Genomic DNA, 27517 nt, shown 5'->3' with positions numbered 1-27517 from the left:
TACCCGCTTGTGCATGCACAGTTGATACATTCAACAGCCTGTGCAGGGAAATGAGCCTTAGTTGTAGTCCCAAGGAAATCTAAACCCATATCCAGGATATGGAGAAACCATTGGTTGCCTAAAGAAAGCATTAAGATGTGTTTCAGTCTTTCTCATGTTTGTGAAAGACGTCTATTCACACTCATTAAACACAGGAAATAAGCATGTTCCTTCCGCACCTTGACAGTACGTCTTGGCTCACCACCTCCTCCTCTTCTCCACCTTCCCACCGTCTCCTCTGCCGCCGCCTCATCTCAGCAAACCTCTGTCCAGGTGTGAGCCAGCCCCACCTGTAACTGATGGTTCCAGAGCAGACCGTCTGTTCTAAGATGTGTACAGCTTTACTTCTCAGGAGTCCTAGTCTGCAATTCAAAGCACCCCTCGATGTAATGCAACCAATACTTCATGATCTTGTTGCCCTTCCCTGTGCCTGGGCACCCCGTCTGAGTCATGATTCTCATCCCGCCAGCTGGCTAGACTGAGAACTTTTGGCTCCGGGACTTCGGAGAGCTTGGGACTAGGCACAAGGATTTTTGTCATTCATTTGAACCATAGTTTGCATATTTACTTCTGGCCTCCCTTTGTCTTTTCTATGTAAATGAGGAGGACACTTGAACAGTAATGCTGGAGAATGTTGTTTCTAAGATGATATTTGTAAGCAAATCTGATTTTAAGATGAAATGTGAATGGGTAACTAGGTGCCAGGGAATTTAGCACTGAACTAGACAGTCAAAATTTTTTTTAACCTTTGCAGGAAGAAATAAATTTTGCTCTCATCTAAATGTTCACAAGAAATAACGTTGTAAATACTTTTTAAAGAATATTTATTATGTGTGCTGCATACAGATTCATGTTCTGCGTGACGTTGGTTTGCATTGTAGTAACGTAGAAGATATATTTTGAGTAGTGGACTTCCTTTCATAACACAGTTCACACATGGAGAAAGAACAAAAACCAGCAGGTTGAGAGCTGTTTGGGGCATTTGATATGTAATGTTACATCAAATCCAAGCTTTAATTGCCCCCTCTTCTCATCTGGTTATGTTATATATTTTATATATATAAATATATGTATACACACGTATGTATGATAAACTGGTCAGTGGTCAGTCCCCAGATCTGCAGAGCAGATTCCAGGTGTTCTTTCTGATGTGTTGCCTATAAGCAATAAGATCCTAGGTAATAACATTTATTCCGGGCCCCAGGTTGGCCCTTGTCTCAGAGGATAGGGTGGGGGTAGAACAGCTCTTGCTAAGACCTCTTGCCTTTGCTGGAGAGGTTGCTGTACTTGAATTTTTGCTTCTGTTTGTCTGCACGCTCCTTCACACCATACAGCTCCAGCGATGGAGGAGATATCTGCCAGCACCAGACACATCAAAAATTGGGCATAGAAACTGAAAATATAGCAATTTTCATTGACTGTGTGGGGTTTCCAGAATCTAGTTAAGTCAAAGCTCATTTGTAGAGTAAATATAAGAACATTTTACATAAGGAATTTAAATGGCCATTTAAACGTCTTCGACTGTATCCGATCTACCTTTAAACTAGGCCATTACTATAATCTTTCTGTGTCTGGGTTTGAAATGTCAGCAGCCCCGTTTTCTGGGGTAGCCATTTAGGTCAAGTAGAAGGAGGGCAGTCACTCCTCTATCCCAGCGTGTCCAGTTCAACAGGTCTCCAAGTTGTTTAGCAGCCTCTCCTTGTGACCGTCCTAAACTGTATGAAAAATACCCCACATCCAGGTAACCATTAATAGAATAATGTAGGTTTTTTAGGCTTTTGGAATATGTCTTTTGTATTTATGATGGTGTTTGGAAATTTTTCACTAGTGGTTTTTTTTAGATTGAAGTGGGTGCATTAGGATGTAACTTTCCATTGCTGAGCCTGAAAGCAAGCAAGAGGAAAGAAACTGATCTATATTGTATCATTGGGCAGATGACTACTTGCGGTAGTGGGAGGGCAGGGAGGGGGCATTGTAGATTATGTGGGGGTTAAAGAATTTTGGCCTGAAGCTCCCCAAGTCTTATTACCTTGTAATAAATAATCCCTTTCTAGCCTCACTTAATCTCAATAGAAGCCTGCTGTTTACCCTCAGGGAACAAGTAGTTTTCAAAATTGAGCTCCTCCAAGGTCATTGGCCTGTGCCTGTATGTGGGCGCTGGTCATCTTTGTGAACTCATGGCATTATTTTCCCATATGCATTAAGTAATTCACCCCCAACCTGTATGAAAAGCACAGCCCAGGGTCCTACTTCAGGCTAGAATTTATGCCTTTGAGGGGCCCGGGGGGTCATAGGAGACCCATGCAATTTAACTGAAGCTCAGGTGCCATGTTGGGTTTATATTCTTTTTAGACCATGACCCTTCAGAATGAGTTTAGGGCAGGGGCTGCTGATCCAATTGTGGATTCAGGGAGCTCTAAGATGAATCTCTACCGTTCCTTTCAATCTGGTTCCTCCCAGTGTTGTCATTGCCGAGGTCAATCTTGTAGTTGTTCAGATGTGCTTCTTTTTGCTGTCTTGTGAGTCATAGCCAGTGATCCAGATGCCCAAGGAGTCTCCGGGGGGCACTGCCCCTTCCCAGTTCCAACTGTGTGCTCCTGACCTGCGTGAAGGTGGTCTTTCCAAAAGCAGTGAAATGAGAATTTCTGTAAACGCTAATCCGGATGATTCAGTGTGTATCTCTTGGGCCTGGATTTTCACCATGTTAGTGGGTGTAGGGAAAATACTGTGTCTTTAATGGATGAAAATTCAATGTATGCTGTGAATTTGTTGGTTTGAAACATTGAAAATTTTTCATTAGACAATGTTTACATACCTCACCTGAAGAACCTTTGAGAGTGTATATATGAAATTTAAAAATATATTAAGTTGCTTTAAAACAATATGTATAGCTATAAAAGTTGGAGTTATTTTAACTTTGAATATGTACCGAGTCTCTTAAATATTGAAATCTTGTGGACTTTTCGTGCTTCTGTGTTTTACTTTCCTATTAGATCATGTAGGAAACCGTGTTCTTGTTATTGGTGAAGGGGCCCTCACTAAAATCCAAGCTTGGGGGAGTTTCCTTTGTTGTGTCAGGTTTTCTTGTTGGGTTTTGAGGGACGGGGTATGGATCTAGAGGATGTGTGGGAGGGATTTCTCTAACATTGACATCTATTCCATGAGCTTTTCTAGGCGCTTATTTTAATGCAGCGTATTAAACTTATTTGATATTACAATGTGTGTGTGTAGTTACTGGGAGACTCCAGGATGAGTGGAAGCCCAGCGTTGAACTCGTAGCCCATGGCAAAGTTGGTAGGTTGCCAAAAGCCAACCACACTGTTGGAACTCGAGCATTGTTTGCTAGACCTGTGGGCATTTTGTGTGTTACGCCCAAATTCAGAGAAAAGAAAACACAATGGATAATCCTTGGGAATTCCCATAGAGTTGAAACGAGGCCAGTGTTTCATCCTGAGGGAGAGGAGCAAGTGAGTTAAGCGCCTGGCCCCAGGGATACCACTGGTAAATAGGGGGTGACATGCATAACCATCTGGCAAGGGTGATCCCACTCTCGGTAGCACACGCTGGGTATGGCAGAAAGTTGGCAGGAAATTTCATTTGTTACTATAATGACCTGTTTCGTTAACTTCAAATCTACTGGAGATGGTCTGTTTAAGGATCCAGTGGGTCCCTGGCCTGTGGAATCAACCATGATCTCATTACCAAGTTCATCTGACTGTGGCTGTTGACTACACCCAGCGAATAGAACCTCACAACTGGTAGGTGGACCGCCCCTTCTTGATTTCAATTTAGAGAACTGCTTGATTCTGTATTAGGAGTTTTCATGGTTAAGACAGACTCCTCCAAATTCATCCTGTGATAGAATATCCAGAATGTGACCTGAGAGTTCAGACAAGCAGAGGGTGAGGGGACTAATCGAAAATTAACTCAGGTCTCAGGGTAAACGGATGCTAGAGATGCAGTGTCCCTGATCTCAGGAAACTTGACAATGCTAGCGGGGACCTGGGCATTCCTGCTGCTGCCCCCACCTCCGAGCAAGCCCTGCTGTCCACATTCCCTTGCTGGGGCTTTCCTTTCAACTAACATTTGCCGCCACTTTTAGTTTTAAGTCAGATGTTGCAAACTGGTGGCCTAGAGATGTGTTTTGTTTAGCCCAGTATTTAAAGAAAAAGATACTTAAACCTATGACTGTTTAAATAAACACTGATTTCTAGCTTCTCTTTAAAAACAAAAAGATCCGATGAAATTAACGCGTGGTAAAAATTGGACAGCACAGACCGTTGAGAATAGTGCCCTTCAAATGACCACAGCCCCTGTCAGTTACCTGCCACTTGTTCTTTTTTCTTTACAGTAGCAAAGCAGGTCTCTGAGGCTGCTGCTTCATCAGAAGTGGCAATGTAGATGATGGGCCAGAAGGTTATGTGCCCACTTGACTTACTAGTGGTGACCTACCAGCCACTCCAGGTACTTGAGTTTACAACCCTACTTTAACCCGTATTCTCTCCTGTACCCTGTTCATTATATTTCCAGATCTCTACTTGCTTTAAAGGCACTGTAGTTACCATTACTGTTCACTTTCAAGGTGATGGGTACTATTATGGTGAGGCCTGTGCCACCTTTACCATGATGCTTTTTTCTCGTGGGAAACTTGTCCATGGTTCTGGCACCAGAGGGTCCTCCCCCATCTTAGGGACCTAACCCAGTCTGACTGCCAGGCTTGGCCTCACCTAGACACTCAGGGCATGCCTCCTGAGTGCAATTTTGTCATCTGAAATTGTGGTAGAACTACAAAAGAGGTATGTTTGCCTCCTTTCTCCACTGGTCCCTAAAAATACTGCCCTGGGAACAGAAGGCTAACATTACAGGATAGACTAAGACACCACGCTGCTTTCTAATCTGTTGCCCTGACACCCTGCAGCCTCAGGCAGATTAAATATGGGTATGACTCTGTACACAGACTTACTAAACATGGGTGTGATAGCAGGCTCTCAAGGAGAGTGGGATGAGCAGCCCCCAGAGCTGTGCACGCTGTGCTGGGCCAGGCCCTGCCTTCCTGCTGACATCCCAAGGAGCTGTGTCTATCTCCCGGGCACCCCTTCCTCATGAACCGACCTCCTCTGCCCCTTCAGGAAAAGACCAGAGGTCCAAGGCAGACGTCCTATGTGGACTGCTGCTTGGAGCCGTCCCTGGCTTGTGGCTGGTGTGCCAGCCCCACATCCAGGGAAGGTGCGTGTCAGCAGCCCCAGGCTCATCCTCGGTGCGGAGAAAAAGAGAACGAGGCAGAACCTGCGTGAATCAATGTCATGTTCACATGGAAGACAACAGACAATATCCAACATGTTCTAAAATGACACTTCCAGGGAAGGGCAGGTGCGGCTCCCTCACGGGCCTGTTCTACACCAGAGTGATTCAAACAAGACTACAGAAACCCCCAAACAAAATGTCACGACCACATAGCATCTGAAAATCATAACAAGACACTGAATGTTGACTTTAACATATAAAAATACTATAACAAAATGAAATACAAATATATATTAGAATCTGTTAAGTATTCTGTATAAAGAGATACTTTCATGGTTAGGCTAACAGCAGGCAAAGAGGAGACAAAGTCCAGCCTTTTCCATTCCTGACACTGGCCACTTCACCCACGGTGCTGCCAGAGCAATAGCAACCTCGGCGCTTGCCCTGCTTATTTTTATGTCTCTTCAGTGCACGTTTAATGGAACAGCCAGTGGCGACAACAAAGTGAACCGAAGGTCTTAACCAAAGGAGATGACGTCTCAGAGATGACTGCGCAGTAGTCTTTTGGGAGTCAGCGGGCCCAATGGTGAATAGGCAAAACGCATGGTGAGCCAGTTCCCTAGCGGCTTGCAGATGGGTGGCTGATTTGGAGGAAAAGTTGATCCTGGGCCACACAGCTCTCTGTCCCTTACTGCCCTCACCTTGTGGTGGATCTCAGTCTTCTGGAGAGAGGATGAATGTGGAGCTGGACTGGAAGGTGGGTGTTGCTTGAGCAGGAGCAGCTCAAGGATGCTCCCTGCAAACCTTCCATCCTCTGCCCTCCCAACCCCCTGGCACTGGGGTGGAGGACTCCTGACAGCCATCACTTGTCTGTCAGTCACTTTATACAGAGTGAAGAAGCCCCTGCCAGTCAGTGCCCCCAGCCTGGAGAGCTGCTTGTGCAGGGTGGTAGGGAATGATGGTGGTGACCAGGCTAAGGTACCAATCTCAGGGTTGGTGGATTCCAGCCACCCCTCTTCCATGGAAGGGGCAAGCTGACTGCACTGGAGCTTTTCTGCCCTATCCAGCCTTGTGCTAGCTGCCCTCCAGGGTCCCACAGTGGCCTAGGAACTCTGTTAAGAGCTATATAGCCCTAGACCAAGCCAGGCTGCTGTCCTCATGGGGAGGAGCACTGTGGCCTTACTCAGAGCTACTCTGAAATAAATCCTTGTCTCTAGTGAGAGGCAGATTCTGCCATGAGGAAACCTCCCCAGTTGGGCTGGGCAGGGCCCTCTTCCCATTACAGGGGCCCCAGAATTCAAAACTGCAGGCCTGAGTCCTGGGTAATGGAACATGCCGAGCACCACAGTGCAGGGCCTCAGGCCATCTACTAGTACCAGTAGTATCTACTGGTACTACCCTCCCACTGCTCATGTTGATGGAGGACACAGGCACGGGGCCACTCCTACTGCACCCCCAACATACCCCCAACCATGCCTTCTGTTTGCAGATGGAAGGAATCAGGAAAGGGACATATTCATCCCACCCCACCCCCACTGCCCACCAGGACACCCCAGAAGCACATCCTCCTGGAGAGCCATCAAGGAGAGAGTATACTATCTTCCCTACAACCAGTTCTCTGTGCTCAAAGGTAACTTTCTGTTTCCATTCTGCATGGAAGAGAAGAATCTGCAGTTGCAGGGACGTGTATCAGCGACATTTCAAACACTCTTGCAGTCTTCTAGGGAGCCACGCTAGCCTGGGCTGGAGTCTGTGCTCGGACCCCTGGCTTGGCTCACTCTCTTCCTGGCATCTTGATGGCTCCTTTGATGCTCAGTGTCTAGTTCGCATCTGTCCATGGGGCAGACACCCATTGTACCCAGCCCAAGGTAGGCACATAAATGCTTGTTGATGGGATTAATGAATGTGGATCTTCTAACTCTTTGGGAATCCCTCCTGGAGCCACATTGCTCATCAGTCACCCACATCCCCATCGGATAACCGAGGAAACTGGGAAGAAGTTTGCCCAGAGCAACAGAGCCAGCAGGGCTTTTCCGATGCCTGGATCACTGCTCCCTGCTGGCAGTGCCAGGGAATCTGAACCTGTCTCCATGGGAGGAGACCCCTCCCTGGTCAAGCAGCCTGGCCCACGCCCTCTGCACATCTACAGGGGCTCCCCATCAGTGGCTGGTGTCTAAAGCGCTGGTATTTATTCTGCTGGAACCAAGAACCACCCCTCCAACCCTCTTTGGTGGGGTCACCATCCCAAGCAGCCCCAGTGGCTGTGCCCTCACGTGAGCCCCTCCTTGAAGTTAACGATGGTCATCCCAAAACTTCACGTCAGAGGCCTGACTCTAAGACCCGCCTGGACCCCAGCCTCATGAGCAGTGGCTCTCACAGCGCTCCTGTCAGCCCGGGGGCAAGAGCAGCCCCTTCCTGGCCTGCAGGGGCACCCTCCCGGACCGCAGAGCGGCTGGTGCTCACCTACGCTGCAGCAACAGAACAGCCTGGGAGCTAGGTTGGTTGCCCCAGGCGGAGGCTGAGACTAATTCGAGGTTATCTGCAGGGGGTCAAGGGCTTCAGGGGCCCTCCTGGGCCACAGGCAAGAGAGAAAGGCTGGTGTAGAAAGGGACTAGTCCCCTTCTTCAGAGCCAGGTAGCAGGCAAGGAGGGGTATCACCATTCTGCACTTCTCGGCCTGACCTCACGCACACATTCATTCAACAAATATTTATTAAGCGCCTATTTGTGCAAGGCACTTCCGGAGAGGGCCTCGCCCACCGGCTCTGCCCCAGCTGCCCCAGCTGCGGTGCAGTCGGCTTCAGAAAGGCCGCTCCGGCCCCTGGGAGGTTGGCCCCACCCACACGAGCAGGTACAGCCACCCAGGAGCCGTCCTGGTGATGGCCCGCACCCCCAGCCCAGCTGCTGGCAGCTCGGTCTCCACTGTGGCCGTGCCCCGTGCCCGCCCTCGCCCCTCCCCATCCGTGCCGGGCGCTAGGCGCAGAGGGCACAGCCGCACTTGGTGGGCTTCTCCACCTCCTCGGCAAAAGAGGTCCCATCGCTGCACTCAAAGGTGAACTTCCTCCGCTTCAGCCGCAGGCCCTGGCAGCAGCCCTGGCCCGGGCAGGAGCCCCGGCACTCCACCCACGACAGCGAGCGCGTGGTCTGGCAGATGGCATAGCCCCTCTGGACCTGGTGAAAGTCCCGGACAGGGTCCCCCCGGCACTCGGACTCTGGATGGGACAGACACCAAGAAAGACCCTCAGGGCACACGCTGGGCGCACACTGCCCCGAGAGGCAGGAGGAACAGGAGGTGGAGGAGGAGAGGGGGGGCTGCATCTGAGGGCCTGAGCCCCTTGTTGGCAGGCCCCACCAGGTCTCGCATCCTCCCGGCCCGCATGCACATGCACAGCCTCCTCCACAAGGTGGTGGGAAAGACCTTTGAGCCGCCAGGCCCCTTGGGGGCAGATGGGGCTGCCGGGGTGAGGTGGGCTCCCTGTTACTTGAGGTGGCCAAGAGGCAGCTGGGAGCCTGGGAGGAAATAACAGGTGTAGAGGGAGTTGGTGGCAAGAGGGTGTGGCCTAAGGAGGGGCCCTGAAGGTGTCTGAGTTCTGGATGCCTCCACTTCCCCTGCCTGGCCTCAGCAATCCCGATCCCAGCGGAAGCATCTTGTCACAGGCGCCAGGGAAGGCCTGGGAAGGAGTCCTCAAGTCTCAGACTTCCTAGTGCTCCAGGTTCCAAGGTGACGAGGCCAAGATGCAGCGGTTTGAACAGGAGCTCTTACCCTAGTGGTCTCTTCTGTAAGGAGAGACCCCAGCCAGAGGGGCACTTGCCCCGGAAAAGGGGGCTGCAAGACAAGCTGAGCCCGGAGAGACTGGGCATCTGTCTGGGAGGGAGGCTCGGAGCCCAAGGAAGGGGGGCACTGGCGTCCATTGCCGCCGAGGTGCAGGAAGAGGGAGGGGCTCGGGTCTGAGGTTGGGAGGAAAAAAAGTGAAGTTGCTAAAGCAAGTTGTGGGGAAGGACCCTGGAGAGGGCATGTCAGGAGAGGGGCCCCTGACCTTGCTCACACAGCTTGCCCGAAAAGCCAGGGTCACACACACAATGTGTCCCCATGGTGGCCGAGGCCTGGCAGTGGCCATGCAGGCATTGCAGGCCCCCACAGGGGTCTGCGGGCGCCCCCTCCTGGTTGCACAGGGCCCCCGAGTACCCATCCTGGCACTGGCAGCTGTAGGACAAAGCATCGAGGGGCACGCACTTCCCGTGGACACACCTGGAGGGGACAGAGAAAGGGACTGTAAAGACAGGCCAGAACCCACCCACCACCCGCCCCGAGGCTCCCCCTCAGCTGTGCTTCCACAAGAGGTTATTTTATTCCCAAGATTTAAATAGAGCAAATTGATTCTGTGTTAGTCCCTATGGACCGTTTCCTGTTACTAAAAACTGAAAGTCGGGCCTCCTCTGGTGGCGCAGCGGTTGAGCGCTGGGCTGCGAAGCTGCCCGCAGCCTCTGCAGCACCGGTTCGATCCCCGGCCATCGGGTGAGGGTCCCACATGGCGCGCAGACCTCTCCTGCCGCCCGCTGCTCCCCTCAGCAGTGTATTTCGTCAGTCTGCCTGTTCTGTTCCCTGCTCTGGCTCTGGTGAATTCTCTCACCCTCCCGCGCTTCTGACTGTACCCAGTGCTTGTATAAATAAATAAATCTTTAAATAACTAGATAGATAAATAAATAAAAACTGAAAGTCAAGAAGAAAAAGAAACCTATGTTAGGCCCCATGTTCCAATTTGGGGTTTTAAAAACAGTGGCCCTCACCATGGGGAAATGGAACTGGTAGGGAAGGAAGGGGGGGCTACAGGGGGCAGTTGGGGGCTCACTTGTGGCCATGGCAGGGGCCGTCTGCTGGCTGGTCACAGTGCAGACCCCCCCAGCCAGCCTCACAGTGGCACACGGGCCCTGGGGTGGCATTGGGCTGGCAGATGCCATGCAGGCAGTAGAGCTTGCGGCAGGGCTCACAGCCGGGCACCACGCCTGGCTTCATCCGTGTCTTGGTGAAGTCCTGCAGCTCGTTGTTGATGTACAAGTTTCGGATGCAACCGTGGAAGCTGGTGCCATTGAGGATCTGCCACAGGCGGAAGGCAGCTGAGTTCACATCCACTGGCATCCCTGGGTGGGGGGAAGGGCAGATGCTGGGTTGAGGTCTGCTGGGCATCGCCAAGTGCTCCCTTTTGTCCTCAGCCTCAAGCCCAGGGCCAGGGTCCTCTATGATCTTGGAGAGCCCAGATCCCTTTCCCAGAAGAAATGGAGAAGTTGCTTCCTCTGTGATCAGAGCTTTGGGGTGCCAGGTCTAGCAGCTGACAAATGGGGCTCTGGACACCAAAGACTGGCTGCCCTTACTCAGGGCTCCTTCTTTCCCTTTGGGACACTAGCTTGTAGCTCCCAGAGATCCCAAATCTGAGCCTAGTACTCATGTGTATGGCCCCTTGTTTCCCCACTTCTGTGGTCATCATGGCACCTTCCCAGGTAGGAGCTCAGTGCTCAGTGACTTGCCAAAGTCACACAACTAGTAAACAGCTAAGCTGGAATTAGATCCCAGGGCTCCATCCCTCAAACCCCCCAAATGCTCAGACAGCCCTGCTGCATGCAGAAACCTGCCTCCTCCAGATCTGGAAATGTCCACGGGTGGCAGCGACAGTGTCATTTAGCCTCTCAGGCCAGCTGGGACATCCCCAGCTGATCCGGGGACTCCCAGCCTGTGCCTCTTGCAGTGGCTTCAGGCCTCTGAGGGGCCCAAGCTTGGAAATGGACCCTGAACAATTGATGGGTCCTTTCTGGCCCAAAGCCAAGAGGAAGGGTTCCCACAGTGCAGAGGACAGCTGGAAAAGCAACCCTTCCCACCCCCCAGGACACACCACAGACTGGACCAGATCCTGACACCACTCCTCTTGGTCCATCCAGGTGGGGCAGACAGCAGCCTGGACTCCCAGTAAGGGAGGACAACACACCAGCAGCTGGCCCCTCCCTTGAACCTCCCCCGCCATCTTGGAATGTTCCCCACAGTCCTGTACCTTGGGCACCAGCTCCCCTGGCAAGCCTCAGGCCACAGAGGTCCCACTGACAGCTGGGGAGCCCGGGGGAGGGCCAGCTGCAGCCTCACCCGGGCCAGCTCCTCACCTCCCACATAGAGGGGGGCCTCGCTGTTGAGCGTGGAGTGTTTGCCAAAGTTGTCCATGGTCATGGGGCTGCCGCCATCGATGGAGAGATTCACCATCTGGTCAAAGGTGACCAGCTCAACAGTGTGGAACTGCCCATCATTGATCGTCTCGGCACTGGAGGAAGATGGGGTGCCCCACCCAGGGAATGAGTTTCAGTTTAGACCACCCCTGCCTGGGCACTTCCCTGGTTCAGCAGCTGCTTCCCAAGGGACCCATCTCTGAGGGAGAGAACCATGGAGACTCAGTGGCCTGTCCCCTCCTGCCCTCCTGCTGGGGACTCCCTGGGAAAGCGGAGTCATGTAGGGCAGTGCTTTCCAACTTACCAATCTCCCCTCCCCACGATGGAGCTCCTTGGGAGGTGGTGGGACAGGGAAGGCTGGGACCACGACTCAGACCCAATCCGGGGTTGATCGAGATGGTTCCATTGCCCTTTCTACAGGGGCACCCGGTTCCTGGTAGTCCCTGAAACCACCTACTCTTGACCCAGAAGACCACTCCTTGGTAATCCCCCAGCCCCTGAGGGCAGGTGGTAGGTGGGAGGAAGCCCTACCTGTAGATAGCAGAGCTGGGGTAGCTGCCCGGATCGTAGCTGACACGCACGTGGCCCTGGTACAGCTCCACTGCCATGTGGTCGTTGTCCCCGTTGTACAGCAGGATCCCATTGTCCTCTGCCGTGGAGACCTGACAGGAACGGCACTTTCTCTCCCAAACCCCCCATGCAGCAGCAGCTCAGGCTGGCAGGTAGGCAGATGGGGGACCCACTATGGGGAGGGGAGATGCTGCGAGCAGCACATCTTCTCCTGCCTGCTCAGCCCACCCAAGTGACCCATCCTCCAGGGGGCACTGCAGTGCCAGCAAACCCCATTCAAATCCCATCCTCCGTCAGTCTGGCCAGGGCCAGGCAGGGGCGGGTAGCTGGACCCACAGGTCTGGAAGCTGTGTGCCAAGGACAGGTGAAGACCTGGACCCTCTGCCCAGAGAGGAAATGAAGGACGTGGGATCGCCCATTCTGTGGGCCTCAGGGATCCAGCTGGCACTCCCAGAGAGGATAATCTTAGGAAGGCCCTTGAACAGGTAAGACTACCCAAACCCCGAAGGAGCCACTCAGAAGATACTGGCGCCTTGGAAACAAAAGCGGGTTTGCCTCGGGGTGGGGAGACCCTCCTATGAGGCGGTAAGAGTCAGGATGCTTTGTTTTTCTTGCCTTCCTTTCCTCTCTTCCTTTCCTCTGATAAAGATACTGACACCCTCTGACCTAACTTCCCAGCTGCCCTAGTCTCTCAAGCTGACACATGGACAAGCTGGGCGGACCCTTACACCTCGCCTCCTAGGCCAGCGGTTGGTCCAGGGATGGGCTTGGGGCTGCATCAGGCCGACCAGAGCTCTGGTCTCTGAACTAGAGCTGGCAGGTCAAGCAAGGCTGCTTAGGGTTTGGGTGAGTTTTATTTTGTTGAGGGGCTAGACTGGCTGTGGTCTGGCCGTGTGGCGGGTGTGAGTGGATAGGACGTGGCAGACATGCCTGAGGGAAGAGCAGAGTAAGTGTGTTTGAGAAGCTGAAGGGCTCTGAGGAAAAAGGAGGACAAGCAAGAGAAGGAAGGTGTGGTATCTGGGGTAGGGAATAGAATTTGGGGGTGAGCGATCACTAAGAATTGTAAATTTTAGAGTTGCACATTTAAAAAAGTGTTTTATTGTGGTGAGCACTGTAATCTACTCTGCTCTCCCCAGAAAATATTTAGCAAAATGCCTATACTATCCATCAGTGAACTCGACTTGCATCTTTTTCCCTCACCATGATGATGCTCTGAGGTGAAGTATGGGTCATGAAATGGCAAAAATAAAGGAACTTGGGGACTTTTGGTTGACAACATAAGTGCAGAACTAACTCTGACGATGATCCAGGCCCCTGGAGGAAGCCTGTCCGCAGCCTGGGGACTGAAGTTGGGAGCAGGTGAGACTCGAGATGGTGGAGAGCAGCCTGGCAAGTCTAGTTCCGGCAGGTCACCCACCCCCGCCCTTCTCTGAGAGAGGTTTTGTGACCCAATAACCTCTCCAACTGCACTTCAGCTAGTTCAAGCTGAGATCCTGACACCCACTCCAGAGTGGGTCCTCCCAGCTGTCCTGTGCAGGGGTGGGTCTTGATGCTCTAACGGGAAGCCAGGATCCCCACTGCCTGACTCCCCTCTGGACCAGGGCCCCTGGGCATGCACCTGTAATGTGATGTTGGCCCGAGGCCAGTTCTGCAGGTCGGTGAACTGCAGGTAAGTGTCCCGATCCACAAAGTTGACACTGAGCAACTTCTCACACTCGGGGCCACCGAAGCCCGGGAGGCACTGGCACACGGGCCGGCTGCCCTGGTCCACACAGTGGGCCCCGTTCTGGCACTCAGTCCCCTCACAGGGGCTCCTGGGGGCAGGCGGGCGGGAAGAGGTCTCACAGAACTGCCCACTGAGAGGAAAAGGACACAGGTCAGAGAGGGCAGGGCGGAGGCACAAGGGCATCTTCTGCTCCCACAGTCCAGGAGACAAATCCACCAAACATCATGGGAAACTGGTCCCCTGCAGAGATGGAGATGCTCCAAAAAACTCTTTTCCAGGAGAGCTAAGAGCCAGAAGGGCACTAGGAAACAAGCTGAGACCCAGGGTCGTCCTGGGACAACAGCATCAGTATCACCTGGGCCCCTGGCAGAAACAGAAAGCCCCCCAAGTCTGCTTCCTAACAAGATCCCCAGTGATTGGTGTGCACACCAGTGTTTGAGAAGCTTAAGGGCTACAGTTATAAAACTCTAAGAAGACAACCTAAATATAATCTTCACTGTGCTCTTCACCAAGTACTCTCTAACTTGGATTGGCGGTGGTTTCTTAGATGTGACACCAAAGCATAAGCAACAACAAAAACCTGGCTTTAGATGTGTCTGCAGAGGCTTGCTGGGTGGGTGAGTGACAGTGCACGGCTCATCTGTACCCATTCCCCACTCCCTCCACCAAGCAGGACTGGTGCTCTGAGTGGTTAGGGAATTTCTCCCAAGGCCACGCAGCTGGTGTCTGGCGCGGCCACCCTTAAAACCCCAGCATCCAACTCCCAGGTGATGATGCTTCTCCCTCCTGCAGGCCAGCCTGCGGCTCTGGCCAGCCCAGGGGCGAGGAGGCATCACCATGGTGCATCTAGGAGACTCACGTGTAGCCCTCGGCACAGAGGCAGGAGTAGTTGTTTACTTGGTCCATGCACTGGGCCCCGTTCTGGCAGCGGTGGTCCTGGCAGTTGTCCTGGTTCTCACTGCAGTTGTCACCTGAATAGCCGGGTGCACACTCACACCTTGGGGGGCAGGGGTGGGGTAGGCAGTCAGCCCAGAGCTCAGCCAGGAGAGCCTGGGGCTCTGGGGGCTGTGTGTGACAGACAGCATCAAGGCGCTGTGGGTCTGTGGGGTCCCCCAAACAAAGCGCTGTGTACAGAGATGCCTCAACCCACACAGTGATCCTTTCCTAGTGCAAAAAGAGAGCTTGCGTGGGCTTGAGGCGGGGGCCCTGGGCCGGGAGGGCAGATACCTAGCAGCGTGAGGAGAGGGGAATCTTGCTACAGAGGATCCACCCTCACCAACAGCACAGCCGAAGCCAGACTTCCCTCTTCCTGCTGCCTCCCAGCACTGCCAGGAGTCACAGGCCCTCTCCACTCCACCCCACAATCAGCAGGGCTAATGCCACCACCCCCCAACCTCTGACTCCCACCAGGCCTCGCTGCTATCTAAGATCTACTTCCACCAGCCATGTGCCTATAAAATAAAGAGCCCTCCTCCTTCTCCCATTTTCAGTCATGACCTTCCAAGATGTGCCTGTCCAGTTCCCCCCACATCAAGCCCACCCTGTGGTTAGAACTGTCTCCACCGGCAGCACTCCTCACCCTACCCAGTATTCCCGTGCCTTCACACCTGTGACTTGAATACCCTCCTCTCTCTCCCTGCCAGGTCCAGCCAGGCCAATACCTCACCTCCTCCAGGAAGCCTCTGGTGAACACCCCAACCATCATTCAGTTATCCCTTCTGAGAAACCCTTCCAAACTGCAAACTACAAACCCCACAGCTCATCCACACAACCTGACAGGTAGATCCTGCTCTTGCCCAGACTTTTCACTCATTCCCAGTGTTTTTCAAGCTCTAGGAAACACTTTCTACCCAATACACATGCCTGTGAGCACACACTCAGAGACATATACCACTGAAGCCAGTTTCACGCGCCATACTTATCCTTACTCTATAAAATGGCACGATGCTCTCTGATATTTTCCAAGTTCCTTTTTATTGTTAATCCAGCTGATCACAATCCATCAGGTCTTGAGCTACAATCTGAAAACCAGAGCCACGACCATCCACTCATCCACTTACAGCCACTCCCTCGCTCACTCAGTGAGTGCAAGTGAACACTTGCAGGTTCAGACAGACGCTAGGCACCATGGGAATTAGTGCCTCTTCCCCCAAGACAGTTGCTGGGAGAACATGCCTGCATGTCATGTGGGGCTGCCATGCAATGGGGGGCCGCCCAGCCCAGTGAGGGGCCAGGTGCAGCCCTGCTTCATTCCGCCTGACTGTGGCTGCATATGGAGGGCTTAGATGTCAGGTGCTAGGCATGGAGCTCAGCTTCGTCCATGCTTTTGCTCATATATGATCCTTGCAGCCATCCGGGAGGAAGCTACGGGGGCACCCAGTGTGTAGATGAGAAAACCGAGGCTCAGAGCCACCCATTCAAGGCCAGGCTGTAAATCCAGGTCTACCTGCTGCAAAGCTTGCCCACAGCCACCCGAGCCCATGCTGACTCACGGGAACTCTGCTCAGCTGAGACCAAACCCACTTGACAGGTGAGGAAGTAGAATGGGGAGGGTGTGCAGAGGTGACCAGCTGGCCCATGCCCTTCCCTGACCCTGGAATCATGGGACACTGACCTGGGCCCGTCTGGAGTGCCCACACACTGGGCCTCATGCTGGCATGGGTTCAAATCCGGAGAGCAGAAGTCCACCAGCTGCTCACAGGCCCTTCCTGGGGAAAGAACAAGGTAGGGGCAGGAGAGAAGCTGCCCCCATGCTGTGCCAGGTGGCCAGCACAGCTGAACCTGAAGACACTGGGGCAGCCCTTTTGCCCTCAGAAATGGGGCTGGGGGTGTCTCTTCCTGGCCTCCCCACAGACACGCAAACCCTGACACACTTACCCGTGTACTGCCGGGGGCACTGGCAGGAGTAGTTGCCCACACCGTCCACACAGGTGCCCCCGTTGGCACATGCATGCCCCACACAGTCATCCGTATTCACCCAACAGGTGGGTCCTTCAAAGCCGGTAGGACAGGAACAACTGTGGGAAGCAGAGGAGAGAGAGGCACGCTGGGCAGCAGCCTTCCTGAGGTGCTGGTGAAAGCCTGTGGCCACTGGTCAAAACCATCAAAAAACGTGGCCCTACTTTGGGCCAGGCCCTTGCTACATGTGGGTGTAGGAGGGTGTGGGGGGGTTACATGTAAACAAGCTTGTTCTACATGAGACTCATAGTCCAGTGGGGAAGCTGATAAGATGTGATAAGTCAGGATAGTGCAGCAATAGGAAGGGGAAGGGGCCAGCTAATCCTGAGAGGGAGTGGTCAAGGCAGACATCCTGGAGGAGGTGATGAGTTAGCCAAGAACCCCAAAAGAGGAGAGCAGGAAGGTGATGGGGCAGAGCTATCCGCATGTATTCTTCCTTAAACCATCCCCAGAGGTTCAGAATGGGACATACAACTTTTCCAGTCAGGGTCCAAGTGAGACATGCCTGTGGCCCCAAATTCTCAGGTGTCAAGTAAAGGGACACTTAGGAATATTGATATTTCCAAGGGAACAAACAAATGCTTTTGCAAGTCAAGAGGTTTCCAGTTCCCTATGTTAAAAATAATGGAAGGAAGTCCTCATGGAATTGTCCGCTGATAGAGGATTAAAAATATTTTTTGATGACAGATGACTGTGGGGTTTTGGGCATATAAACTCGGAAGGGTTTCAAAGAATTGAGTGACATGGCTATAAACAACTCCTGCTAATCCCATGGGTTTTTTTTTTTTTTTATATGTGAACAAACTTTCTGGGCATTTATACCTTACATCTATATAAGGAATAGATTGGCTGCTAGGTCCTCTCTCATGCTGTAAGATTCACGCATGGGCACGAGAACCAATGGAGGGAAGAAAAGAACACCCCCAAAACTCCATCTATTTCATGCAGAGAGACCATCTAATAAAAGTTTACTTTTTTGTGTAGTAATTCTCAATCTAATTGTACAATACACTTACAGTGTTGCATCCCTGTATGTTACAGTAATTGTAATGATAACTCAACACAAAAGAAACTTTCCATCAGAAGTATATGGTAAAAAAAAAAAAAGAAAAGAAAAGAAAAGAACTTTAAATGTAATTTTAAAAATTCATGTTGGTGGCAGAGAAGTACAGTGGGATACTCAAGAAAAGACTCAAGCATAGAAACATTAAATTAGATAAGAAATGCAGGAACAGGGAATTAAGATGGAAATACCAATTCTAGAAGAAAAAAGAATGAGGTAAAATGTTTAAACTGTTACAGAGGAACATGTTTAAGCTGTTTATGTCTTTCTTTTTTTTTGAGTGATTTTTAAATTGTATAAAATTGCTATGCTATTCAGATTCCATTGAATTCCATTGAATGATGGAATCAGAATGATAAAAGGGTGATTTAAAGAGTGTCAGTTGTGGGCCTCCCCGGTGGCTCAGCGGTTGAGCGCTGGGTTGCGAAGCTGCCCACGGCCTCTGCGGCGCCGGTTCGATCCCCGGCTGCTCCCCGGCCACTGGAGGAGGGTCCCACATGGCGTGCAGACCTCTCCTGCCGCCCGCTGCTCCCCTCAGCATTGTACTTCGGTCCTTCTGCCTGCTCTGCTCCCAGCTCTGGCTCTGGTGAATTCTCTCACCCTCCCGCACTTCTGACTGTACCCAGTGCAAGTATAAACAAAAACAAACAAACAAACCAGCAAACAAATAAATAAAGCATGCCTCTATAAAAAAAAAAAATAAATAAAGAGTGTCAGTTGTATTTTTTAATGTTAACAATATTTACAGCATCCTGGAAATTACCTCCTTGCTAATGAAAAATTGAACTTACAAGGAAAATCTTCACCTATCACATAGGAATGTGTGAAAAGGGCATGTGTGCAAAAAGGCTTGAAATAAAAAGGCTTGAAATTCATTGTTTTGGGGCATGACCCGGGAGTTTAATTCTCCCCTCCCACCCCCAAGGTTTTTAACTTTGCATTTCAGAAAGCTTCCTCTGGAGGGGGCTGGGGTAAAGGTAGTGAGAGTGGTGGCATAATGGAGTCTCAGGGTTGGGGGTAACTCAGGCAAGTACCCCTTTCTACTTAAAGGCTGGACCCAAAAGCTCCCCAGTCTGTAGGGCTGCTAGGTGTGAGGGGGCTGCCCACTGGGGGCACAGGGGTGAATCACAGCTGCGCTCCACCCCGCCAACTGTTTCCGCTTTCTGCCCAGCAAAGGAAGTTTCTCGGGGTACTGCTCAGCTCCCCACTCTCCACAGGCACTCCCCTCACCCCAACCCAGGAGTCGGGGAAATGAGGAGGGGCTTGGAGGAGGGGACTTGGAGGAGGGGGACATGAGGAGGGGGCTGCTGCCAACGCCCAGAGGGGGACAGAGCCTTGGTGAGGACACCTTTTCCAAGGCGACCAGGGAAAGAGAGGTCCTCAGCGCTCCCTATGTCTCATCCGGCAATTTGGGCGTCCAGAGGTGTCCAGAGCTGTCCAGACGCTGGTTCGGCCATTACTGCCAGGAGATTCAACGCCATTTTCTGAAGAGTCAGTTTGTCTGGCAATTTGCTGTTAGCAACTAAATACTATGTTTTCCTCAGAAAATCTCCAGGTGTGGGAGAGGTCCGGGAGGGCGAGGGGCCCACCCTTGAGGGGCCTGGGGGAAGTGGGGTGGGGGTTCCTGGATGGCCATGTCTGTGCCTGCCGGGAGGACCTGTTACTGCCATGCACTCCCCGCCTCACTGAGCAATGGGAAGCAGGCCGCAGGGTGACCAGTGTGGCTTGTGAGACGGTGGGGAGCCCCGGAGGTGTCATCGGGACTGACTCCCACTGTGGGCAGCCCCCGCCCCGTCACTGTGGCAGCCTGGGTTCTGTCGTGGGGGTCGAACTTAGTGGGAAGGAGCTGAGGAAGGGCAGTATTGGCCTCAGCTGGAGGTTTGGGGCATGAATGGAGGTGATACGGGTTTAAAGCATTCCCAAACTGCTCCTAAATTTGCCCTTGGCCATGGATTCCCAGTGCCCCGCAGAAGACCCTCCTGGGGCCTGCAGGGCAGGGAGCAGCCGAGAGCGAGAGCGGGCTAGGACAGCAGCTCATCCCTCCCTCGTCTCCCCCTACTTTCCTGCCCTGGCAACAGGCGCGGGCAGGTGGGCAAGGAGAGCCTCCTGGCATCTCCCCCAGAGCAGAGCAGGGGCTGGGCTGTGGGACTGGAGGTGGGCCAGTAACATGCGAACTCCCATCTTACATGTTGACACCAAGGCTAACACCGAGGCTGGGACCCAGTCAACACCCACCTCCCGGGCTCGGCCCTCCAGCTACTCACGTGAAGCCCGCATCCTCGCCCTCCAGCGCGCGGCAGGTCCCGCCGTTTCCACAGGGGCTGCTGGAACAGCTGTCCAGGGACACCTCACAGTCTCGGCCCTGGGGACAAAGTCAGCAATGGGGCCTCGGGGAAACCCAGGCTCGACAAAGACAGCCAGCCTCCCGGGCCAGGCGCCCCAGTCCTGGAGTTCCACATTCATCCATGTGTACGTTCATTCTGTCACAGGCTCAAACTTTCACTCAGGCACTGCTCCGGGCACTGGGGCACAAGGGCAAACCGGACAGACCCAGCCAACCTGCCTCCCTGAGCGCACCAGCAGCCCTCTGCCCCGCTGCCCCACCTCAGCCCGCACTCACCTTGTAGCCGCTGGGGCAGGCACACCTGTATGCCTCAAGGGGGTCTTTCTGGCAGGTGCCCTGGTTCTGGCATGGGCTGGACAAGCAGGGATCACACTTGACCTGGACAGCCAAGGTGGGGGGACCTGCAGCAAGGGTTAGCATTAGTGTAGGTTAGCATTAGTGTAGGTTGTTAGCATTAGTGTAGGTTGGTAGGAAAAGGCTGGGTACAGAACCCCCACCTGCAGGCACCAGATATTTGCACCTTCCTATATTTCATTTGGGTCATGCCTACAGCCTCCTTCCATGGTCCCTTTTTCACAGGCCTCCTCTCTGGCCTCCAGGCCCTTCTGTGTAACATGGGCTCAATAATAGCCCCTGCCTCATGGGTCACGTGAACCAAATGAGCTAATGCGGAAAAAGTGCTTAACAGGCAGCGGCGGCCATCAGTTGAGACTGAAGGGTCCCCTCACAACCTTCCAAGGCAGTTACCCCAGCTCTGTTGCCCACTGACCATGGTGGTGAGGGTGGCCACCTCAGCAGAGAGAGACACCGCTCAGGGAACTTCGAGTGGCCAGACCCCGCTCTGCAAGGGGGCAGTGCTCAAGGAAAGGGTCAGCTGGCCTTGAAGTCCTTCCTCTCGGAGGGTGAGCAGAGGGGCCCTCTCCCGGGCCTCCTGGCTACAGTCAGGGCCTTCTCCAGTCCCTCCAGGACTCACTGGTGGCCCTGCCCTGAACTTGGAGGTGGACGGGGAGCAGGCAGCCCTGCCACCTGGGGTACCAGCTGTGAGGGGCTCTAGGACCTCACATGAATAAACAGCCAGACCAGCCGGTTCACTCAGGTCTCTGCTCAGACTCCTAGAGTGAGAAATATCACATGTTCTGCCCAAGAGGCATGAACACAAAGAAAAATAGGAACATTTTTCAGTAGTGACTGGAAGGAAGCATTTGGGAACTTCGTGGGTACAGGTGGGATTCTGTCTCTTGGTCTGGTTACCTGTTGTGTTCAATTAGTGAAAATTCAGCAAGATACTTAGGGTGGGTGCACACTCTGGAATGCATTTATATTCCAATAAAAAGGCAAAAACAAAAAACAAAACCCACTAACTAGTACCCTCCCCACCCCACTAAATAAATACCTAGCAAATGTTTCCACATAAATTAGCCTGTTCCCAACTGCCAACAGCCAGGCCACAGATGGGGCCCCTTTGAACTGTTCCTCTGTAACAGCATCCTGCATGCTGGTGGCCCAGGGCTCCTCATTAACTCGCAGTCGTCAGCCTCACTTCCGACAGTGGTCTGTCAGCTTAGGGAGGGCAGAGGCTGTACCCCTTGGCCTCCGCTGTGCCCCCCCAGCTGTGCTCCTGCACACAAAGCTGGGCCTGGGGCAGCGACTCCACCACCTCCCTCTGCTCAGTAGGACTCCTGGGCTTGGACCTTGGGTCAATCAATCAATCCCTGAGTAAGTATTTACAGATGACCAGGGCAGGGAGCCTCCAATCACACTCAAGCCCTGTATTCCTGCAAATGTCAGTGAACTCAAGGGTTTAAGCTAATTGCTGAGCACAATTTCTACTGAAAGAAGGACTGAGTGCTTTCTCGTGCTGCTGAGAGTCTTGGAGCTTCCAGAAACACTGCTGTTATTTTTATTTCCCTTATATCACCCCAGGGAGGGATTAAAGCCCTTACGGCGTGAGATTTCGTCCATTGTATGTCAGGACTAGAAGGCAGCCATGCTAACAAGCAGCAGGTACCTTGTTCCTGCCACCCTCACCCCACCGGGCACCGCAGGAACATCAGGAGCATCAGAAGGCCCGTGAAGGTCAGGGTCCTGTGGGACTCCAGCAGCAGGGGGTGGGGATGCAACTTGGTAGCCACCACCCTGCTCTTGGGTTCCTGGGCTCACCTTGGCATTCAAACTTCTTGGCAGGTGTGGTGAGAAGCAGTTTGCCCTCCATGTCCGGGGGCCCGGCACAGCGGGCAATGCCTGGTTCCTTGTAGCCTGTCTTCACCCAGCTGGACAGCCAGCGGAGGTGGCAGTCACAATACAGGGGGTTGGCACCAATGGCCCTGGATCAGAGAGTGGAGAGAAATAGGCATTACAACTTCATGGGGTCCTGCACCCACCGGGCACCTACTGTGCTGGACACTATGCCAGGGGCTGGCTGGCAAAAAAAAGCTGCCACTGCATGAGCCTGAACTGTGCTAAGCATTTCAGATGTATTATCTTACACAGTCCTTACCACACCCGACCATTCCCATCTTACATGTTGAAACTAAGGCTAAAAAAGATGGGGATACATGCCAAAGATTGCACAGGGCAAGGGGGGTGCTGGGATTTGAACCCCTGCTGTTGAGGCCTCTTCTGAATGAATTGCCTCAAGTGCACAGAGGAGAGAGGAATCAACCTTCACTGCTGTGATGAACCAGCTGCTTTCCCCATATTAGTGCAGCTAATCCTCTTGGCCCCCTAGTCTAAGTTCTCTTTTCTTCATCTCAAAGATGTGGGAATGAGGCCTCCCCTGGACCAAGTAATTTCCCTGGGGTCACACCACTAGTGAAGGGCAGCCCCGGAGCCAGATCCAGAGCTTGTGACTCTGAAGCCTACCCTCTTTTTCTTTACATTTTTAATTAAATGAGGAGCCCATGAATGGATTCTCATTATAAACCATCCCAAACACTGCAGACAAAGCAAAGGCCTGCAGCTCACCCAGGGCTGTGAATGGACTAAATGCCCCTCATCTGTATGCACCAGAGTCTCCAACTTTCCACGACGTGCCTTCCACCTCAAAGTAAAGGCACGTTCACATGTTACTGCAACGTGGCGTGACTCTTGCGGAGCGCACTTGTGCAACATCGCTCCAATTACCAAAGCAGTCGCCTCCGACATGGCAATTCCTGGTTTAGCTCACAGACATACCTGCACACGTGTGTGAGCCAGCCATGCCATGGCATTGTCCCGCTGTGGTAACAGCCCCAGGACGGGATGGTCCCCCAGTGCCCATCAAGTAAACTCACTGTGTCCACCTTACAACAAAGGCCGACGCCCTGTCACTGCAGCCACAGGACACGTGGTCACGTGGTCACATGGTCCCCAGGCTCAAGTGTGGGGCTTTCCCATGTTTACACACATGGTTCTTGTTCAGGAATCACAGTCACATGCTGCACATCACCCGTGGGCAGCTTGCTTCTTGTCACTGGACAGCACATCCTAGAGATCTGCCCGGATCAGCATCTATAGGTGCAGCTCATTTTTCAAACTCCTCCACAGTACCCTAAAGACTGGGCCTCTCGCGGTTCACTGAGCAATTTCCTTGTTGCCAGTCTGGTTGTGCCCCGAGGCAGTGAACACTCCTGCACACACCTCTCTGGGTGGGGGGAGCATCTCTCTAGAACAGACCGGTAAAAGCGGGGTTCTAGTGGCAGAGGAAATGCATGTAAATGTTGATAGAAAGCGGAGCCTGCTTGTGCTGGAGTGAGGCTGTCTGTTCCTTGCCGTAAGCAGCCACCCTCTTGACGTCCTGCCAGGTCAGCAGGCAAGCGCTTAAGCTCCCGAAACGATTTAGATTTAGAGATTTAGAATGAACAAGATATTGATTTGGGGGGACAAAGGAGCCAGAGTTCTTTGACCCAGCATATAGAGAAGTCAGGGCCTCATACCTGAAGTTCATTTCAATCAACATTATTTTGAAAACACAAGGCTGCGTAATGTTAATGAGAGAGGGAACCTTTCTCTACTAACCAGAAGGGGCACTGCCATTTTCCACCTGCTTCTGGGCCATATGGAAGAAGCAGACCTCCTGAGATGGGCTGAGTCTGATGCAAAAACGGTGACTCTGAGCAGGAATTCCCCAAAACAGCACAGCTGACGACTGTGTGCTCTTTTTTTTAATTATTTTTTTAAAAGATTTTATTTATTTATACAAGAACCCGGGTACAGGCCAGAGGCACAGGGGGTGAGAGGATTCACCAGAGACAAAGCGGGGAACAGAATAGGCAGACTGAAGAAATACACTGCTGAGGGGAGCAGCGGGCAAGACAGGAGAGGTCTGCCGCGCCATGTGGGATTCTCGCCGGCCGGGATCAAACTCGCACTGCAGAGGCTGCAGACAGCTTCACAGTGCGGCGCTCAACTGCCTGCACCACTAGAGAGGCCCCAATTGTGTGCTCTTACAGAGCAAGCTAAGCAAGACTTGGGCCCCAGCCTCCACACAGCTGCTCAGCTGCCGGGCGAACTTGAGTGGCACTCTTAACATCTCTGGGGCTCACTTTATGATTTGATAAAGAGCCTGCAATTAAGACCGGGGAGAAAGACAAGCACATTGAAACTAAAATGGGCACCGAGGGAATATTGCAGCTGGGAAAGGAAAGTAGGTTCAAGCTCAACGTGTATTTAATTTTTTCTGTCCTGATTTGCTGTCGGCATCCATGCTGGCCAGCAGGATGGGGAGAAACCGTCTTCTCCCCCCTGAACAGGTAGAGGAAGCCCAGATCTGATTTTATTTGAAGCTCCAGCATGTTTTAAAAAACACTGTTTTTTAAAAAATAACAGGAATACAAAAATTATGGCATCTTTAAAGTGCTTACACTCAACAGATTAATATTGACATGAAAAAATAGTTTATTTTAAATGTTTTCTAGGACACTGCGGGGGTGTAGGCTGGTAATGAGCAGCAGTTTAAAGTTTATTATGAATGCTTCTTTTGGTCCTGAAGTTCATGTAGAGAAAATACCAAAAAGATTAAGTCTGAGGTGGTTGTTAATCTTCCTGATTCCCAAATATATTCCATCCCCCAAATGACAGTAAATTGCACCTTGAGTGTAAATACCTTTCTGACTTTTAATATAAAAATGGTAATAGGGCCTCCCTGGTGATTCAGCGGGTTGAGCACTGTGGGGCTGTCTGCAGCTACTGCAGCGCAGGTTTGATTTCCGGCCAGTTGGGGAGATACCCACATGGCGCAGCAGACCTCTCCTGTCTCGTCCGCTGCTCCCCTCCGCAGTGCTTTTGGTCCATCTGCCTGTTCTGCTCCCTGCTCTGTCTCTAGTGAATTCTCTCACCCTCTGGCACCTCTGGCCTGTACCCCAGTTCTTATATAAATAAATAAATCTTTTTTAAAAATGGTAATAGAGATGAACAAAATCTAGCACTGGCAACATAAAACTATTTAAAGCTATGCATCCTGGCTTGACCAATGAGAGCTCTCCTTGTTTCCGTACAAAGCAGACTTAGCCACCCTGAAATCAACATCTCGAGCTTATGTTTGTTTAGCCAAAGCCCTGATCTCTGTGGCTACTTCGGTAGCACCAGTAGTTCACTTTCAACTGGGGCTCATTTTTCCTGATAAAGCTCCTGTAAACTCAGTGGGATTGGAGAGTCACAGGCCCAGCTGAGCCACAGAGGGAGGGGCAGCCATTGCCCCTTGTCAATCTCAAAGGTCTGTGGGTTCAGGCTCATACCCTACAAAAGTATAAATACTCCTAATGGTTGATCAACAGCTTGGAAACAGCTGAAACAATATGTGTTTGGTCTGCTCATGCCAAGGCTTTGTATTAGTGTAACTGGGGCCAAAACAACTTTGCACAGCAGCACGAACTGTAGAGTGTGTCACACACAGAACTTCAAACTCTCCCTCCCCTGAGCTGCACCTCTTCTCCCGGGGAATTTATTCATGTGCATCACTGTCTGCTTCAACTGGACTGAAGCTTCCTGAGAGCAGGAAACTTAAGTTCCCCCGCCGCGCCTGACATGAGCCGGCACTCCGTAAATGTTTGCTGAAGAAATGCCTGCCCCAAAGCACAAGCAACGCACACCCCTCAGTAGGAGAGCAAAGGAAATTCATCTCATAGACGTGACATAATTAATTTTCATTTCCTCTGCATTCGCAGGTTCATCTAGGTACATCATTGACACCAGTTTACTGTCTTTTGAGCTGGAGACAAGACCAGGTTGTACTTAGGGAAGGAAGAAAGGTAGCCAAGTGCACTTTTAAACCCCAAGCATCAGATACACAGAGCGGGGATCAGAGGGCAGGAAAGGTGGTCTGAAAGGGCCTGATCGGGCCCGATGGGAGCCAAAGCAGACATTGTCATGGCCCAGAAGGTCGCAAGGGAAGTGGGTGGGCCTGGAGAAACAGCAGCACAGAGGAGCCCAAATGCTCTCTGGAGAGAAGCACTTGCAATGTGGGCCCTGAGAAATCCTAAAGTCAGCAGAAAACAAGCTCCCAATCAAATTTACCAAAGACAGGTAGAAAGAAGCCCCTGTGCATGGGCGTGATCGGGATCCCTTACCAACACTGTCCCTACCTGGCCTTTGCCCAGACCCCCATCTCCAGCTGGGGGCCCCAGACCAGTAGAGTGATGCCGTAGGTGCCCTTTCATGTCTGGGTTATTCCATTTAGCATGTGCCAGAACTTCCTTCCTAGGGCCGAATCATGACCTGCTGCATGTGTCTGTCCTATTTTTGTTGATCCATTCATCTGTCAATGGACACTTGGGGCTCATTCCGGCTCTCTGGCTAGCGTGTGAATAATACTGCTGTGAACGAGGTATCCCTGCTTTCAGTTCTTTGGGGTGTGTGATGAGGAGCGGAACCTCTAGGTCTTATTATAATTTTACATTTAGCCTTTGGAGAAACTGAAGATACTTTATAAGAATCCTCATGGTATAGCCTGCTAAATGGTTTTGGAAGTAAATATATGTCCAATTATACCGCTTCTTGCAGGGAGTCAATTCCCAACGCTTCTCCCTGCGCGTGTGAGGCTGGAGGCACAACACTGGTGTGGGCTTCAGAGCCGGCTCTCCACGCCGACCTCAGCCCCTGTCAGCTGGGTGATATGGGGGAGCCGCTCGTGTAAACTAGGAGTGACAGTAGCTGTGTTGTAGGGTTGCTGTGAGGATTCAATTAGCAAAGGCAGGGCAAGTGCTCAGCCATCAAGAAACGGTCATTTCGGCTCTTACTCTTGCTTGTCAAGAAGTGATCTCAAATCCCACTGTTGCGACTGGTGGGACTAAACGGGCCTGAAATGGAGAGCATTTGACGTTCACAGCTTAATTCATTTCAGGGTAAAAGCAACAAACTCTGACAGTCTCGGGGAGTGGGGTCTTTCTTTG

General features: G+C 52.1%; 1 protein-coding gene across 1 annotated transcript in view; it reads right to left on the bottom strand.

Moving 5' to 3' along the window:
- Positions 1-8255: 8255 nt before the first annotated feature.
- Positions 8256-27517, bottom strand: part of SLIT1 (slit guidance ligand 1) — a gene marked incomplete at its 3' end in the record, with an annotated part of 143308 nt that continues 124046 nt past the window's right edge. Inside the window, exons 26-37 of the mRNA XM_084245748.1 lie at positions 22311-22474; positions 20427-20551; positions 20071-20168; positions 16663-16802; positions 16400-16493; positions 14645-14782; positions 13678-13915; positions 12021-12151; positions 11430-11584; positions 10133-10421; positions 9320-9531; positions 8256-8494 (exon numbers count right to left, since the gene is read on the bottom strand). Of these exons, the coding sequence (XP_084101874.1) occupies positions 8256-8494; positions 9320-9531; positions 10133-10421; positions 11430-11584; positions 12021-12151; positions 13678-13915; positions 14645-14782; positions 16400-16493; positions 16663-16802; positions 20071-20168; positions 20427-20551; positions 22311-22474 (2023 nt within the window). The remainder of the gene's footprint in view (positions 8495-9319; positions 9532-10132; positions 10422-11429; positions 11585-12020; positions 12152-13677; positions 13916-14644; positions 14783-16399; positions 16494-16662; positions 16803-20070; positions 20169-20426; positions 20552-22310; positions 22475-27517) is intronic.

This window comes from Talpa europaea (genome assembly GCF_964194135.1).
Source record: "Talpa europaea genome assembly, chromosome: 10".
Taxonomy (NCBI): Eukaryota; Metazoa; Chordata; class Mammalia; order Eulipotyphla; family Talpidae; genus Talpa; species Talpa europaea.
The sequence above is the reverse complement of the archived record's forward strand: the minus strand, read 5'-3'. Positions and strand labels throughout refer to the sequence as shown.